The following is a 17469-nucleotide window of genomic DNA, read 5'->3' on the forward strand; positions in this document are numbered from 1 at the left end:
AGGGGTTCCAGTTCATCCATCTCACACAGAATGGGCTCCAGCCACCACCCAATAGCCTGGGAAATCCACACACATCCCTGGGTGCCTCCGAGAGGCAATGCTTCCCCACTCGCATGCACGGAGTCTGAGTGTAGAAAAGAAACTTTTAATAAAGAGGGAGAGAAGTGACATGGCATTAACTTGGGAAAACACCACAGAGATCAGGACCAACCCACGAGTAAACATCCCAGCTCAAATGGATGGAGCAATGTCCTTTGCCTCTCAGGCCCACAGGTCCAGCAATGGAAGTGTCCCATTCACATGCCAAACCTTTCTCTGTACCCCACTCACAGTTGGTGCCCTTGGTCTGGGCAGATCAGAGCTCAGGGGTGATTATCAGAGCTCACCTCCCACCCTTGGCGGGGGTGGAGGGATAGGAGGCATCTAATCCACTCTATTGGCTACTCACCGCTCTTTCTGCCAGCCGCTCTTGCCAGCCACCCCACTGGCTCCTCTGGCTGCCTGCCACTGCTCTTACTGGCCAGTCACCAGCCGCTCCCACAAGCCGCCCTGCTGGCCAGCGGCTCCTGCCAGCGTTCCTGCTGCCCGCCTGCCGCTATTCCTACTGGCCGCCTGCCGTCCGCTCCTGCCTGCTCCTGCTTCCACGATGGGTCTGGCTCTGGTCCAAACCTAGTGATTTCACATCTTTGTCAGTTTCTCAGCAATTTCAGCTCTTGGCCACCACCTAGGCTGGCCAAAAGATTCCGGCTCCCACTGGAATACTATTTCAAAATAATAAAGAAACTCCTTATGGAGTCTGTTTAAGTCTATCCTTAGAAGGGAGCCAGGGGTGGGGCGGGACGAAACAAGTTGAACCAGTCTTACAGCTCATGTCTGGAGGGCATGTAGCTCACTGATTCAAGCGCCTTCCCCCTGCAAATCCACTTGAGTCTGGAAGGGGGAGGCTTGTTCATCCTAGACTCTATAGCGACAGTTTCTCTCCTGCAAGCATGGGTGTCATATTTTACAATTCCTACATTTAGGGTTAACGTGGTTTGTGACCCCACAACAGCCAAAGTAGTTACAATACACCACATTCCATTCCAATATTTGACCATCCATCAGGGCTATAGCATTGGCTGAACTGGATGTACATAATCACACCCTGGATTCCTTTCCCATTCCAGCATGAGCTGTATTCCCATATCAATAGTGGAATATCTTAAAGGGCTAAATAACTGAACAAGCATAACCCCACCTAGGACTGCTCTCCCCTTTCAGCTGGCTGCATTGGAAGCAGTGGTTCAGACCCTGCTTACATGAATAATAATCATCATCATCACCACCCAACTAGTGATGGAGAGGTGCTTGAAAAGTTCAAGGCAAACAAGAGAGCGCAGCAAGCGAACGCACCTCAGAGAAAGCTGGGGATATGGGGGGAAATTTCAGAACAGAAGTGGAGACTTGAGGGATGTAATGGGTAAGGAGGTAGAAATTTGGGGGAGAAAGTGGGGCAGGGGGCTTTTCTTTGAGGTAATAGAAAAGGAGGTCTCAAGGATCCTATTACCAGAAGTTAGTGAGGTGACGAACCCTATGAATTGATGGGTTTTGCTCAGAACAATTCACCAGTTTCAGTCACTGACAAAGCAAAATAAGAACAGGACAGGATGTAATGACTCTCTGACGGCCCAGTAAGTGATTCAGGGAAGAGGGCCCAGCACCATGTCACCAGCCAGCTCTGCACAGACATTGTAGAGGCCTGCTCAGGTGCCTTTTTGAAAAAAAAGGTGCAGCAACCTGTCCCGGATCTGCTTGGTCCTCATCCCATAGATGATGGGGTTAAGCATGGCAGGCATCAAGTAGTACACGTTGTTAATGAGAGAATGGAAATGCTGAGGCATCTTCTGGTCAAATCGGGATGTGAGGGAGAGGAAGAGCCCTGGGATGTAAAACACTATAATGGAACAGAGGTGGGAGATGCAGGTCCCAAAGGTTTTGAGCCGGGCGTCCTTTGTGGGGAGGTTGAAGATGGCCCTGAGGATCTGGGTGTAGGATGCAACAATAAAAATCACATCCAGACCCAACACACAGAATAGCACAAAGAGGCCATAGTAACTACTGGCACGGGTGTCACCACAGGCCACCTTCACCACGGCGATGTGGACACAGTACGGTTGGGGGATGATGTTGGTCCTGCAGTATGACCACTGCCTCGCCAGCAGGACCATGGGCAGTACAATCACGCTGCTGCGCAATGACATGGCCAGACCAATCTTGCCCACCACTGGGTTTGTCACAATGGTGGAATGTCTCAGGGGATGGCAGATGGCCACATAGCGATCCAATGCCATAGACACGAAAATCCCAGACTCCATCACTGAGAAACAGTGAAAGACATAGAGCTGAGTGAGGCAAGCACTGAAATTGATTTCCCTGCAATTGAACCAGAAGATGCTCAGCATTTTGGGCAGGATTGATGTAGACAGGACCAGGTCACTTACAGCCAACATGCAGACAAAATAGTACATGGGTTCATGGAGGCTCGACTCCATCTTCACTATGAACAGGATGGTGAAGTTCCCCAGGATGGCTATAATGTACATAATGCAGAAGGGGATGGCGATCCAGACATGGGCTGTCTCCAGGCCAGGAAAGCCCAGCAGGATGAAGGTGGAGGGGTTGGTGAAGTCGGTGGTATTGGAATCTGACATGGAGCAGGGGAGCTGTCCAAATCCCAGGCAGAACGGTGTCTCCTGCATGTACCATACGTTCTCCTGATTTCTTCTTCTGTGCTTGGGGTCTAGGATGATGGTCACAGGACAAATACCTGGAAGAAGATACAACAGTCATAGAAGATACAACATGCACCATTGATAGCTATTGTCATGGCTGAAACAAATTGGTCTCTTCACACACTGAAATGTAACATTTTCATTATTAGGAAAATTATTAATGAAAAATCTGGAAAACTTTAATAGGCACAATAAGTAGTCCTGCGGCACCTTAGTGAGCAACACAAATATATAGTATTATGAGCTTTTGGAGGCATAACCCACTTTATCAATTGATGAGCTGGAGAGGAATAACAGAAAACAAGTATTTTATAACAGAAAAAAAGGTACTTGTCAATTGCAGGACCGGTGCTAATGAGGCTAATTAAGTGAGCTGGAAGTGTCCAATACTTAGCATTTGATGTTAAAAAAAAAGGTGTTAAAGATAGAGAAGACTGGCCTTATGTGACATCCAGTCAACGTCTTTGGTCAAGCCCAGGGAAACAGTCTTGAATTTGCAGATAAAGGTCAATTCTGCACTCTCCTTGTAACTGTCGGGTAAAATTCCTTTGTAGAAGAATGGCTCCTTTTGGACCCTGATTGAGTGCCCAGGCAAGTTGAAATGTTCCACTTCAGGTCCCTGTGTTTTACCATTTCTGATGTCTGATTTTTGGCCACTTATCCTTTGTCACAGAGACTTTCCGGTCAGGACAATATCCATGGCAGAGGGGCATTGCTGGCACTTAATGGCATAGATCACATTAGAGGATGTGCAGTTGTATGAGCCCCTGATGTAGTGGTTGATGTGGTTAGGGCCTGTGATGGTGTTGTGTCTCTAAATATGTGGACAGAATTGACAGAGAGGTTTATTTCAGGGGTAGGTTCCTGGGAGTGTGTATATGAGGTGTTATGTGACAAAGGGTATAGGGGTAAACTGAGGGAGTCCATGGTATCTTGCTGAGAACTGAGAACTCAAATCCTAAATCGACGAGGAGTCCTGTGGCACCTTATAGACTAACTGAAGTGTAGGAGCATAAGCTTTCGTGGGCAAAGACCCACTTCGTCAGATGCATGTAGACGAAGTGGGTCTTTGCCCACGAAAGCTTATGCTCCTACACTTCAGTTAGTCTATAAGGTGCCACAGGACTCCTCGTCGCTTTTGCAGATTCAGACTAACACGGCTACCCCTCTGATACAAATCCTAAATCTTTCAGGCCAGGCGTGAGAAGCACACAGACAGTAGCTACCGTGACCCTGGTTCCCCTGGCAACCACATTCCATCAGGCCCTCTGATAAGGCCTGGCTGGTACCGCGGTTTCTCTCACTGTCTCCTATAATTTCAGATAAATAAACCTGGATCCCAAGGACTCTGCCAACGCAAGGAAGTAGTCATCTCACAGTAGACACATCACAATTTCAGCAAAACAAGTTACCATCAACATGTCCATTTTGTGTATGTTGGCTCATTTAGCTTGTTAGAAATAACTACCTGCATTAGTGGTAACATGTTTGGCAATGGGCGGGGATCCTGTGTAACCTTGTAGTCCATTGGCTTATGTGCACATAATGTTTCCACCACCAAACCTACCAAAGTATGACCCGATGGTCAGGAGGGAGGGGTAGCTCAGTGGTTTGAGCATTAGCCTGCTAAATTGAAGGATGTGAGTTCAATCCTTGCAGGATCAAAAACTTGTCAGGGAGGGTCCTGATGTGAAGGCAGGAGACTGGACTTAAAAGGTCCCTTCCAGTTCTAGGAGATAGGCAATAGCCATCACACTTTTATTTTTTTTAAATCACTTCTCCTCCACCCATCTGCTGAATATATAATCTAATGTATGTTTTGATTTAACTAGTGCTCACCAGGTTAACCCCTGGATGGTACTCCACCAGCTGTGTGAACCAATAAATCCTCTGCTTGTTTTCACCTGCACCCAGTGTGTCTGGAATTCTTCCCTACAAAGGGGGAGCTGTAGTCATCATGACCAGGTCCAGTTATGAACAGAAGGCTGCAAGATGACTCACCAATAGCACATTCTACACGCCTTGTTTTTCTGATCCCATTGAGGAATACCAAAAGAAACTATACCATCTTCTTAGAGAACTCCTAGCTACTGCTTGGGATCAAACACACCCCACATCCATAAGCCTGGAAATACTGGACGTCCCATCATCTCAGTCATTGGCATCCCTACAGAAGGATTATCCAGCTATGTTAACTCTCTCCTGTGACTCCGTACCCCCCTTCCCTCCACACACACATACCATGGACATGGACTTATGGACACAAATAGACCTAACTCAAAGATGCTTTGAACCATTTGCTTCATGTAACCTATTAATCTTCATGTCATAATCCACTGAATTTGTGTATTTTATTTTGGCGAATGTATCATTCTTCTGTGTAAAGTTAGATCTATGGGGTATGGAATGCTTTATGGGTTTAAAAGTGCAAATGTGTGTGTATATGAGGCGTTATGTGCCAAAGGGGGAGCTGTAGTCATCATGACGAGGTCAAATAATGAACAGGAGGCCTCCAGACGACTCACTGACACTACATTCTACAGGCCTCCTTCCTCTGATCCCAATGAGGATCAAGTCTACACAGACAATGTCCCACTACCCCCCCACACACATCCGGAAATGTGGGAAGTCCAATTATCTCAGGCATCAGCATCCTTACAGCAGGATTATCCAGCTATATTAACTCTCTCCTGTGACTCCTCCATCCCGCCATGCTTTGTGACATAGACTTATGGACACAAATAGACCTAACTTTGGACAATTTGCTCCATGTAACCCATCAATCTTCATGCCATAATCCCCTGGGTCTGTCTATTTTATTTTGGTGAATGTATTTGGTGAAGTTAGATCTATGGATTTAAAAGTGCAAAGGCAAGCCATCAAGGGTGTTTCCCTCAAAGTCTGGTCCACTGCACACAGCCTGTTTTGTCCTTTCAGTCTTAGCAAGGGTTGGTCACAGGCAGTCATGTGACCTCCCTCACTTGTAGGGACTGGCCAGGTGATTTCCTATCTCAGGGTGGAAAGTACAAACAGAAATCCTACCCAAAGTAGAGTTTATAAAACAACAGGAAACTAGCAGGGCTTTGTTTTTGGTTGGCTGGACACACCCGAGGGAAGGAACCAAACACCCCAGGGTGAGGGACACCCCTGGTTTGGAAGGCTTTGCTGGAACAGAAACAGTGTTAAGGTGCGTTTGTAATAAATTTGTAGTGTGGTTTCAGTGTTACAGTTAGCTAAGCATTTTCTGTTATTTTAAATTTGTAATCTACTTTGCTCTGTCTCTTCCCACTTATTACCACTTAAATCCTACGGCTTGTACTTAATAATATCCCGAAATAGCACAGCAGTGTAGACGTAGGCTTACTCTACTTAGACTAAAAGACGACATTGTCATCATATGGACCCATGAGTAGAAGACTTTTGAAGAATTCTACAGAGATTTCAACAACTTCCACCCCACCATCAACTTTAGCCTGGACCAGTTCATAGAAGAGATCCACTTCCTTGACACTACAGTACAAGGACATGAAGGCCACATTAACACCACCCTCTACCAGTAACCTACTGACCACTATTTACCTACATACCTCCAGCCTCCATCCAGGACACATCACACCATCAACTGTTTACAGCCAAGACATAAGATACAACCGGATTTGTTCCATTCCCACAGACAGAGTCAAACATCTACAGGATCTTTATCAGGCATTCTTAAAAATGAAATATCCACCCAAGGAAGTGCAGAAACAGACTGACAGAGCCAAACGAGTAAGAAGGAATCTACTTCTTCAAGACAGGCAAAACAAGGAAAATAACAGAACACTACCTTTTATCACCTACCGACCCCAGCTAAAACACCTCCAGCACGTCACTGACAACCTACGATCTATCCTTGAAAACAATCCCTCACTCTCACAGGCCTTGGGAGTCAGGCCAATCCTTCCCTACATACAACCCCCCAACCTGAAGTAAATTCTTTCCAACAGCCACACATCACACCACAGACACACTCACTTAAGAACCTCTGTCTGCAACAAACCCCACTGCCAACTCTGTCAACGCATCAGTGCAAATGACACCATGACAGGCCCTAACCACATAAGCCACCACATCAGAGGCTCATACAATTGCAAACCCTCGAATGTGATCTATGTCGTCAAGTGCCAGCAATGACCCTCTGCCATGGATATTAGCCAAACGGGACAGTCTCTGAGACAAAGGATAAATGGACACAAGTCAGACATCAGAAATGGGAACACACAGAAACCTGCAAAGGGAATATTTTAACCTGCCTGGGCACTCACTCATGGATTGAAAAGGAGCCATTCTTCTACAAAGGAATTTCATCAGCCAATTTAAGGGAGAATGCAGAATTGACCTTTACCTGCAAATATGACACTGTATTCCTGGGCTTGAACAAAGACATTAACTGGATGTCACATTACATAGCCAGCCTCCCCTGCCTTTAAGACCTTATTTTTACATCAATAGCTAAGTATGGGACACTTTCAGCCTGCTTCATTAGCCTCGTTAGCACCGGTCCTGCGATTGACAGGGTTTTTATTTCTGCTGTAAAATACTGGATATTTTATTATTCCTCTCCAGCTCATCGTGTGATGAAGTGGGTTTTGCCCATGAAAACTCATGATACTTAAATCTGTAAGGAGCCACAGGACTATGCATTCTTTTTAAAGTTACAGACTAACAATGGCTTACCCTTGGAGACTTTTAAATAAGCAATAGCAGGAAGAATGAGTTGGGGCACATGTTACCCATCTTTGTTCCTTAATTCATTGAAAGTCAGGATAGAGCTTCTGTGCAGTAAGGAATCCTCGTTCAGCTGGTTGCTCAAAATTTGGGAATGGGAAAAAATTCAAACCTTTTCAAAACATGTTCCAGAAGGAGCCACCCCCATTGGCACAGACCGCAGTGAAAAGCCCTGGGGATCATAGCTAGCAACTGCACAGAAATACCTGCTCAGGCACAGCCATGGCCAAAGCCAGGACAATCTTAGGATGCCAAGGAATGGCATGGAGAAGAACTTACTCAGGAAATGTGCTCAGTTTTTGTCACTCAGTCTTTGGAAAGGACACAGCTGATGTAAAGGCGGCTGCTAAGACAGGCTACAAGAAATGTGGGAGGCTGCCCTTTGGGGACAGACTGAAAAGTCAGGGACTATTAAGTTTAGGAAGGAGACAAACAAGGGGAATATGAGACAGGAGAGGATAATAGAAAAGTGAAATGAATGCCCCTCACCTCTCCCACCACACCATCAACAGCAGTCTCCATGCTCAGAGCCGAGGCAGGGGTTGGCATGTTTATAAGGCAGCTCTGTACCATCCCCTGGGGGCATCACTAAGCACCTAGAGGTGAAGCAACATCTGGATGTAAGCAGGCTGGAGACTGGAGATTTCCTAGCCAACATCTGTTTCCGTTTCCATGCCTCTGAGCTCAGGTGTATCAGTAAACAGTAATTAAGGGATATTCCCAGAGGGAGACGAGAAGATTCAGGCTCCCTGCTGAGTCCGAGAGGAATTGGCTGCTCTGTGTGTTTGTGTATATTTTGCAATCCGTGTTGATTTAGAGACCTGGAGACAGGTGACCAAAACAAAAGACGAACACTTCCTGCAGTGAGTCGTGGCTGTCATAAAGGGGTCAGAGATCTGCAATCGTCACCAGTAACTAGCAACATACAGGTTGAATCTCCTCAATCCTCCGTCCTTCCCCACTTTCCCATCAGATCTTTCATTGTGTTTGCAGATTCCACATTCCTCACACCAGCGCCCCTTATGGTTTCTGGAAGTAGATTAGTGGGGGAGCCCCACACTCTGGGTCAGAGGGAGGCTGCCCCACCTCTCTACATCTCTGGTCATCACCCCAGTAAGGGAGTTACCTGGCAACCACAGCCCGTGGCCCTGGCCGGCCATGCAGAGCTGCAGCCAATCAGGGTCTTTGTCCTGCAACCAGGACAAATCAGCAGTTACGAGTCCAGTCCATTGGTCAGGGCAGGGCACCAACGAATCGCTGGTTCAGGCCTGTGTCCAGGGCCGAGCATCCAACAGCCAGTTCTGGGACCCAGGCCCTCAGTCAGGGTGGGCAGTGAAGTGTCTAGGGCTCAGGGCTGTTGCCAGAGTCGACCTGTGAACAGTTATTAGTACCAAGGCCTTGGTCAGGGGAAGGTCTGTAGCCAAGGCCTCTAGTCAGAGCTGAATCTGACATTACAAGCACCAGGCTTTAGTCAGGATGGGCAGTAAAGGGCTGAGATGTGAGGCTGTTGGGCATCCTAGCTCCAGTGGATGTCTAACAGTCATATCCTGCTTGGGCTAGAGATCTGGGACAGCTTGACCATTGTTAGGGTGATGGGGTAAAAGTGCATGGTCCTTCTCAATTGCACCACACCAGTTGTGTTGGAATCTGACATGGAGCAGAGGAGGTAGAACGATGTCTCCTGCATGTGGCTGTCACAAAGCGAAACTATTGTTTGCTGCACCTTGGTCATTTCCTGCCCTACTCTTCGTGGGTTCCTGGATTCATAGGGGGTCCTCTGCTTCCATTGGGTGGATATCCACTGCAGTGTCCACTGGTATTTTTCATGGTATTTAGTTATTTTAAATCATCATGGTCAATGATCAATTTGAAAGTGGCCGGAGAAGACAGGGTCTAATGGCACACATAGCCCATTTAAGAGAGATAAACGCAACAGGAACAAGTCCCTGGGACCAGATGTCATTCACCCAAGAGTTCTTAAAGAACTCAACTGTGAAGCTGAGAAACTAGTCACTGTCGTTTGTAACCTATCCTTTACATTCGTTTCTGTACCTAATGATGAGAAGATAGCTAACGAGACGCCAATAATTAAAAAGGGCTGTGGAGGTGAACCTGGCAAAGCGAAGAGTGAGGGGGAATTGATAGCAGCCTTAAACTTCCTGAAGGGATGTTCCAAAGAGGATGGAGAAAGGCTGCTCTCAGTAGTGACAGATGGCAGAACAAGGAGCAATGGTCTCAAGTTGTGGTGGGAGAAGTCCAGGTTGGATATTAAGAAAAACTATTTCCCTAGGAGGGTGGTGAAGCACTGGAATGGGTTCCCTAGGGAGGTGGTGGAGTCTCCATCTCTAGAGGTGTTTAAGTCTCAGCTTGACAAAGCCCTGGCTGGGTTGATTAAGTTGGGATTGGTCCTGCCTAGAGCAGTGGGCTGGACTTGATGACCTTCTGAGGTCTCTTCCAGTTCTCTGGTTCTATGATTCTATGATTACAGACTGGTGAGTCCAATGTCAGTACTGGACATTAGGGAAAAGTTCCTAATTGTCAGGGTGGTTAAATACTGGAACAAATTTCCCAAGGAGGTTGTGAAATCTCCATCTCTGGAGATATTTAAGAGTAGGTTAGATAAATATCTGTCAGGGATGGTCTAGACAGTATTTGGTCCTGCCATGAGAGCAGGGGACTGGACTCGATGACCTCTCAAGGTCCCTTCCAGTCCTAGTATTCTATGATTCTATGAGTATGTGACGTTGTTCCAGGAACAAGGATTTTCTAGGAAGAGAGGAACATCAGTAGTGACAGATGGCAGAACAAGGAGCAATGGTCTCAAGTTGTGGTGGGAGAAGTCCAGGTTGGATATTAAGAAAAACTATTTCCCTAGGAGGGTGGTGAAGCACTGGAATGAGTTCCCTAGGGAGGTTCCCTAGGGAGAACTGTGTCCCGGTTCTGGGCGCCACATTTCAAGAAAGATGTGGAGAAATTGGAAAGGGTACAGAGAAGAGCGACAAGAATGATTAAAGGTTTAGAGAACATGACCTATGAAGCCAGGCTTCATGAACTGGGCTTGTTTAGTTTGGAAAAAAGAAGATTAAGGGGGGACATGATAGCGGTTTTCAAATATCTAAAAGGATGTCACAAGGAGGAAGGAGAAAATTTGTTCCTCTTGGATACTGAGGACAGGACAAGGAGTAATGGGCTTAAAGTGCAGCAGGGGAGGTTTAGATTGGACATTAGGAAAAAATTCCTAACTGTCAGGGTGGTCAAATATTGGAATAAATTGCCAAGGGAGGTGGTGGAATCTCCCTCTCTGGAGATATTTAAGAACAGGTTAGATAGACATCTGTCAGGGATGGTGTAGACGGAGCTTGGTCCTGCCTTGAGGGCGGGGGGTTGGACTCGATGACCTCTTGAGGTCCCTTCCAGTCCTATTATTCTATGATTCTATGATTCTATTATGGGAATAATGAAGAACTTTTCTTTATGCACCCTCACCACACCACTTATGCTTTTATAGACCTCTTTCGTATCCCCCCTCAGTCTCCTCTTTTTTAAGCTGAAAAGTCCCAATCTCTTTAGCCTCTCTTCATATGGGACCTGTTGCAAACCCCTGATCATTTTAGTTGCCCTCCCCTCTCCCACCCTCTCTCTTCCCCTCTCCCACCTCCTTTTCCCAGTCTCCCCTAGTTTTGTTCAATAAAGAGAGTTTCTATTTTTGAACACACGTTTCCTTTATTTTGTACATCAGGAAGGGGGGCTAGGGATGGGTGTAGCCAGACAGACTGCCCCATCTCAAACAATCTTGCTTGCCCTCTGAGATGTCTGTATACAGAGCAGAGAAGGAACAATAAGCAGATCAGCATAGCCATTAAGCTTTGATCTGCTTTGACCAGGATATGCGAGTTTCTGACTCTGAGTAACGATTAAGGAAATAAGCTAAGCTCGAGGCTGCAAGAAGTGTCAGGCTGGCACCTATGTTGATTCGAACACACACAGTCCCTTGGAGAGGAATTTCCCACTGAGAAAACAATGTCCAGTACTTCAAATTTAATCATCTCAATTCTCTCTTACAAGTGTAAATTAAGTTCACAACTCCCTTGTAAGAATTGGTCTCACAGCAGACAGACCAGCATCAATTGGCATTACAGATAAGAAAGAGAAAATACGTGACCCAATAGGTATATAAGATGGGCCCAGGATACACTCACTTTGAGTGTCAATCTACCATTTACCTGCTGGTCAGGTTAGGTGTTTGACCTCCCGAGGTCCACGGGGACGCCCACCTCGTATTTTCGTATTTTCGTCTTTCCGAGGAATTGAGGGACCGATCCTGGCCTGATGCGCTGGGACCGAGTGACGCAGAAAGGGATAAAAATTGTACCTGTATGTGTCCTTTTGTTTTAGTGCATGCATAGAATAGAGCTCTTTAAAGATTAAGCTGTCATTTGGTACCATTATTTTCTGTTTTCTATCTTTATTTTCCTTGTAAACATTTTTTAAGATGTAATCTATCTATCTATCTATCTATCTATCTATCTATCTATATTTGCCAGCAGTTAAGAAATAGAACAATAGCCATTGCAACCACATGATTTATAAGCTTCCTCAAATAAACCTGTAACTGTTTAAGCTTTAACCTGACTCCTTCAGTTGCTGTAATAGAACCAAGCACAATTTAAAAGAACTTCAGCCGGTCATAAAGGGACAGATATAGGGAGAGCTTGGGCGTTTGGATTTGTGTCACACCCAGGTGGCAAATTCCGTTGGGGCGCTTCTCAGCCTCGCCGAGGCTGCCCGCTGCGAAGGAATTATGAATTCTAGCAGCTGAAATCTGAAGCATAATAAGCTCTCTCTCTACACTTATTGGGGCGCCCTTCAACCTCTTCCAGGTTGCCCACTGCAAGGGACCCCGGTCTCAGCAGTTAAAGTCTTGGGTGTATAGTACACACACACATACCATTCACTGCCCTGACCGTCGGCTGACAATGGGTAAGTGGAAGGAGGTGAGGGAGGAATGGGGTACGAGACCCTGATGGGGAGGACTGGGGTGGCTCTGCGGGCTCCTTTCCGGCAGCCCCCTGATTGACTCCCCCAGATGGCAGGCTGCGGCAAATGCAGCCGGGCTGATGGCCGAGTGCTGTGATGTGCCAAGTGTGGGCACTCAGGGCACTCCAAGCCAGGACTGCTTTGCAAGCGGGGAACCCCTGAGAACTGTCTGTCCGGGATGGGGGTCGGGTCCCTTTAAGCACAGCCCTCGGCTAGGCTGAGACAGCAGCTCCACGCTCTAAGTCCTAATCTGATGCCCTGCCGGCACTGCTTCTGGCCATCATTAAGCTCGGTTCAGGGTCCACTCAATGTGGACATGCTAGTTTTAATTAGGTCTAGATGCGCTAATTCGAATTAGTTTAGTTCGAATTAACTAATTCAAATTAAGTTAGTTCGAATTAGTGCTGTAGTGTAGACATACCCTAGGTTCTGTTTGTCTGGAAATGGATGATAGGGGAAGGATAACATGAAGGTTACCTGTTGTGTTCCCTCCCTCTGGGGAATCTGGCATTGGCCACTGTGGGCAAACAGGACACAGGGTTAGATGGACCATTGGTCTGACCCAATATGGCTGTTCTTATGTTCTTACGACTGAGATGTGCAGATGATCGGTCAGTTTGTATCTGGGCCGTGCATAGCTCTGCGGTGACACTATAGCTGTAATTTAACATCTTCTTTGAGTGCTAATAGATTGGAAACAATGTCATCACAAACTGTGTGCCCCGTGCTACTTCTTTGGAAAGGCAGAATTATTTCGTGAAGGCTTTCACGTTTTCTTCCACATGAACAACTTTGTTTTTTTCCTGCTAGGAATGGGTCTACAGCATTTCGAGGATTTATTTCGTCTTTAATATATTTAATAACCCAATTGTGGAATCCTGGTTCCTACCACACAGGGGGTTTCCCCTCATTTTTTTCATGTCATTTATCTGTAGTCATAACTTCCAATTGGCAAGGGCACCATTTGGGAAGGATAGGAGTGGGCAGTAGCCATGCATAGCGGGAGGCGGCTTGCTTCTCTTTCCATTCCCCTGAGGATAAAGAACCGAGGGGAAGGTACTTGGATCTCGTGCATGCCTCTCTCTGCTGGTGGTGAAGGGAGCAGGCAGAAGAGTAATTTCCAGAATCCAAGTACTTTCTCCTCTCTCCTTGATTATCAGAGGAATTGGAAGAGAAGCAAGCCGCGGCCAATACATGGCTATGCCTCCGGGCTGTCCCTAATTTTCTCTTTATTTTCCCTCCATCCCCTTTATCATATACCTTGATTTTCCTCCACTTTACTGCTGCCTTCATGTTGCCACTGGAAAAGATTTTTGCCAAAAATTGAGTATTTCCTTAATTGTGGAATTGAGGATTTTTAGCAATCTGATCAACTCTTCTGAAAAAAGTTCCCGTTTTTATTCCTATTTGTAAACTTTTTCTCTCAGTCAATTTCACTGATAATTTACCTCAGCTTTGGGGAAATTGCCCTTTTGAAGCAATAATTCTCTACAGATACTTCTGTCTGGGAATTTTTCTCTGTCCATTTGAATATAGTCGAGTCAATTCTTTTGTTCTTCTCCTTCATATATCCTTTCATTTGTTTCTTTTCTCAACTAAACAGTTGGATGCATTTCAGTCTATCTGCAGGAGGGAGCCTCCCGCGTTCCAAGAACCTCTCTGAACAACCCCCTTTATCTCTAGTCGGCCCTTTGTAGATGGTTGATGATCAGCACATCTTTAACTCCAGGTGTGTTCTAGTTGGGACCCCCTCCTCTGCCGCCCAGTCCTGCACGTGTCCTGGCAAAGGTTATATTTGAGCAACCAGGTACTTGGGACTCTCCTTACGGCATCGACTTTCTAGCTCAGGATCATTGATATAAGGGCCAAAGAGGGATAACCAGAAGCCACAGTCTAGTTTCCTTTAACAAAAGACAGAACTACGTAGCACTTTAAAGACTAACAAGATGGTTTATTAGGTGATGAGCTTTCATAGTCCAGACCCACTTCCTCAGATCAATATGTGGAAGAAAATTGGCACAACCTTTGCCCTCAACCCTCCTCTGTTCTTAAACCTGATTCATCATTTTTATACGTGTTCCCTTTTTTTTATTCTATCACTTTGGTATATATGGTTGTGCCAATTTCTTCCACATATTGATCTGAGGAAGTAGGTCTGGCGCACGAAAGCTCATCACCAAATAAACCATCTTGTTAGTCTTTAAAGTGCTACATTGTTCTCTCTCATGTTTCAGCTAGACCAGACTAACAAGGCTGCATCTCTATCACTAGTTTCCTTTAAGGTTTTCAGAGCTGTGATATGCAGGAATTACTGACACACAAAGCACCATGAAATATGGTTTTGGCATTAATAGGGTCAACCCTTCATATGTCACTCCTTTGAATAATGAAAATGTAATTTTTCAGGGGGTGAAGAGAGACCAATCTCCTTTCCCCATGGGAACATGTAGAGTCTCATACTAACATTGTCTTTCCATCCAGGAATGTCTGTATTTCTACTGCGACCATCACCATAGATCCAGCGAACACACAAGAAGTCAGGGGACTATATGGTACATTCCAGAGACACTATTCTACCTCAGAGTTGGAGACCTTCTCTCCAGCTCCATGTCAGATTCCAACACAATCTATTTCACCAGCCCCTCCTCCTTCATCTTGCGTGGGATCCCTGGCCTGGAAACAGCCCATGTCTGGATCTCTGTCCCTTTCTGCATCGTTTATGCCATAGCCATCTTGGGGAACTTTATCATCCTGTTCATTGTGAAGAAGGAACCAAGACTCCATGAGCCCATGTACTATTTCCTCTGCATGCTGGCCATCACCGACCTGGTCCTCTCTACATCCATCCTGCCTAAAATGTTGGCAATCTTCTGGTTTAATTCCAAGGAGATCCTTTTCAACGCCTGCCTCATGCAAATGTACTTCATTCACTGCTTCACTGCGTTAGAGTCAGGGCTCTTTTCGGCCATGGCTTTGGATCGTTATGTGGCCATCTGCCATCCGCTGAGACATTCGACCCTCTTGGCGAACTCTGTGGTGGCCAAAATCGGTTTGACAGTCATGCTGCGTGGCTGCACATCCATTATGCCTGTTCCCTTCCTGGCAAGTAGGTTGCCATACTGCTGATCTAACATCATTTCCCACTCCTACTGCGAGAACATCGCTGGCCTGCGCTGACATACGTGTCAATAGTTATTATGGTCTGTTTGTAATCTTCTCTGTGATGGGTGTGGATATCATTTTCATCACCGTGTCCTATGTTCTCATCCTCAGGGCCATATTCAGCTTCCCCACAAAGAGTGCCCGGCTCAAGACTTTTGGGACATGTGGGTCTCACCTCTGTGCCATTTTATCCTTTTACATCCCTTCTCTTTTCTCCTTTCTTGCACACCGATTTGGCCACAATATACCTCTGAACTTCCACATTCTCCTTGCCAACGTGTACCTCCTGGTGCCCCCCATGCTGAACCTCATCATCTACGGGGTGAGGACCAAACAGATCCGGGACAGGCTGCTCCCACTCTTCACTCATAAAGGGACTTAAAAGTTTTATGCTGGTGCTTTGCGCCTCAGAGCAATCAATCTGCAGAACTCGCTGATGCTAGACACATTTTCCTGGATCATTGACTCGGCCTGTGAGATGTCACATGACAAACTGGGCAATCTGTGTAAGGAGAACTCTTTAACTCACAGGGTTAGAATCAAAGAATCCTAGATTTTGAAGAGACCACAGGAGCCATGAAGTCTAACCCTCTGCTCAAAGGAGGACCAAGCCAACTCAATCATCCCAGCCAGGGCTTTGTCAAGCTGGGACTTAAAAACGACTGGGGATGGAGATTCCACCACCTCTCTAGGTACCAAAACAACCCCTGTGGAGTCTCACATGTGTATGACCTTACAACATGACTGTGAAACATTAATAACTACTCTCTGAGAATATTTATCCAGCCAATTACGCACCCAACTTATAGTATCCCCATCTATATTGTATTTCCCTAGTTTATTGATAAGAATATCATGTGAGACCATGTCAAATGCCTTACTAAAGTCTAGGTATATCATGTCCAGCACTTCTCCCTTATCCACAAGGCTTGTTATCCTATCAAAGAAAGCTATCAGATTGGCTTGACGTGATTTGCTCTTTTATTACCATGTTATTATCTTCCAAATATTTGCAGATGGATGCCTTAAGTATTCGCTCCTTTATCTTCATTTTCAAACATGATAGACAACCACAAAAGGCCCATGGTAACAAATTGATATTCATGCTAGTAAGTTGAGCTCATTGATACACTGACATATTAGAAAAAGACACTTCACCATAGTAAGGTGAGGAAATGCAAACAAGGAAAAAAGGAAACAGCTCCTACGGATCATATATAACAGCCCCAGCATCATATATAACAACACTAGTGTAACAGATGATAAAAGGGACATCCAACCTAGGGGAAGCAAGAGAAGGAGACAGTGTCTTCAGGAGGTTCCAGAATGAGGCTGCTGGTGAGTGTGGGGAGGGTGCCGGTGATGAGAAAGATGACAGCTAACACCTCAGTTGTTCTTGATGGAGTGGTGTGAGGACTGAGTATGCTAAATATATTAATAAACTACCTATGTACAAGAGTTCCTATAATGTGCGTGTTCCATCTGTGCCCTTCAGAGGTACCAACCACAGAATAATAAAACACTGGGCCTGATCCTGGGACAAAGGACCCGTCACCCTAAAGGTCGTAACTGGAAATTTCATCAGCAGTGTCAAACCAGACAACACTTTCTGTAATAGGCGGTGTAAACGTAAGTAAAGTGTCCCACAAGAGCTGGACCATTCCCCAGCTTCCATCCATTCGAAATTCGTCTAAGGACTTTCCTCGCTTTTCTCTTGTCAGGTGAAACTTTT

General features: G+C 45.9%; 1 protein-coding gene and 1 pseudogene across 1 annotated transcript; one reads left to right on the forward strand and one right to left on the reverse strand.

Annotated features, from left to right (window-relative positions):
• Positions 1 to 1742: 1742 nt before the first annotated feature.
• Positions 1743 to 2738, reverse strand: LOC102457991 (olfactory receptor 52M1-like). Its single transcript, XM_075923084.2, has one exon. It carries the CDS (start codon positions 2736 to 2738, stop codon positions 1743 to 1745), a length of 996 nt encoding a protein of 331 aa, XP_075779199.2.
• Positions 2739 to 15182: 12444 nt separating this feature from the next.
• Positions 15183 to 16119, forward strand: LOC102458228 (olfactory receptor 52R1-like; annotated as a pseudogene).
• Positions 16120 to 17469: the final 1350 nt, after the last annotated feature.

This window comes from Pelodiscus sinensis, chromosome 1, assembly GCF_052426305.1.
Source record: "Pelodiscus sinensis isolate ZL-2025 chromosome 1, ASM5242630v1, whole genome shotgun sequence".
Classification (NCBI taxonomy): Eukaryota; Metazoa; Chordata; order Testudines; family Trionychidae; genus Pelodiscus; species Pelodiscus sinensis.

What these genes read in the sequence shown, in the direction of transcription:
- LOC102457991 (XM_075923084.2), bottom strand. Translation starts at nt 2,738, where the DNA reads ATGCAGGAGACACCGTTCTGCCTGGGATTTGGACAGCTCCCCTGCTCC.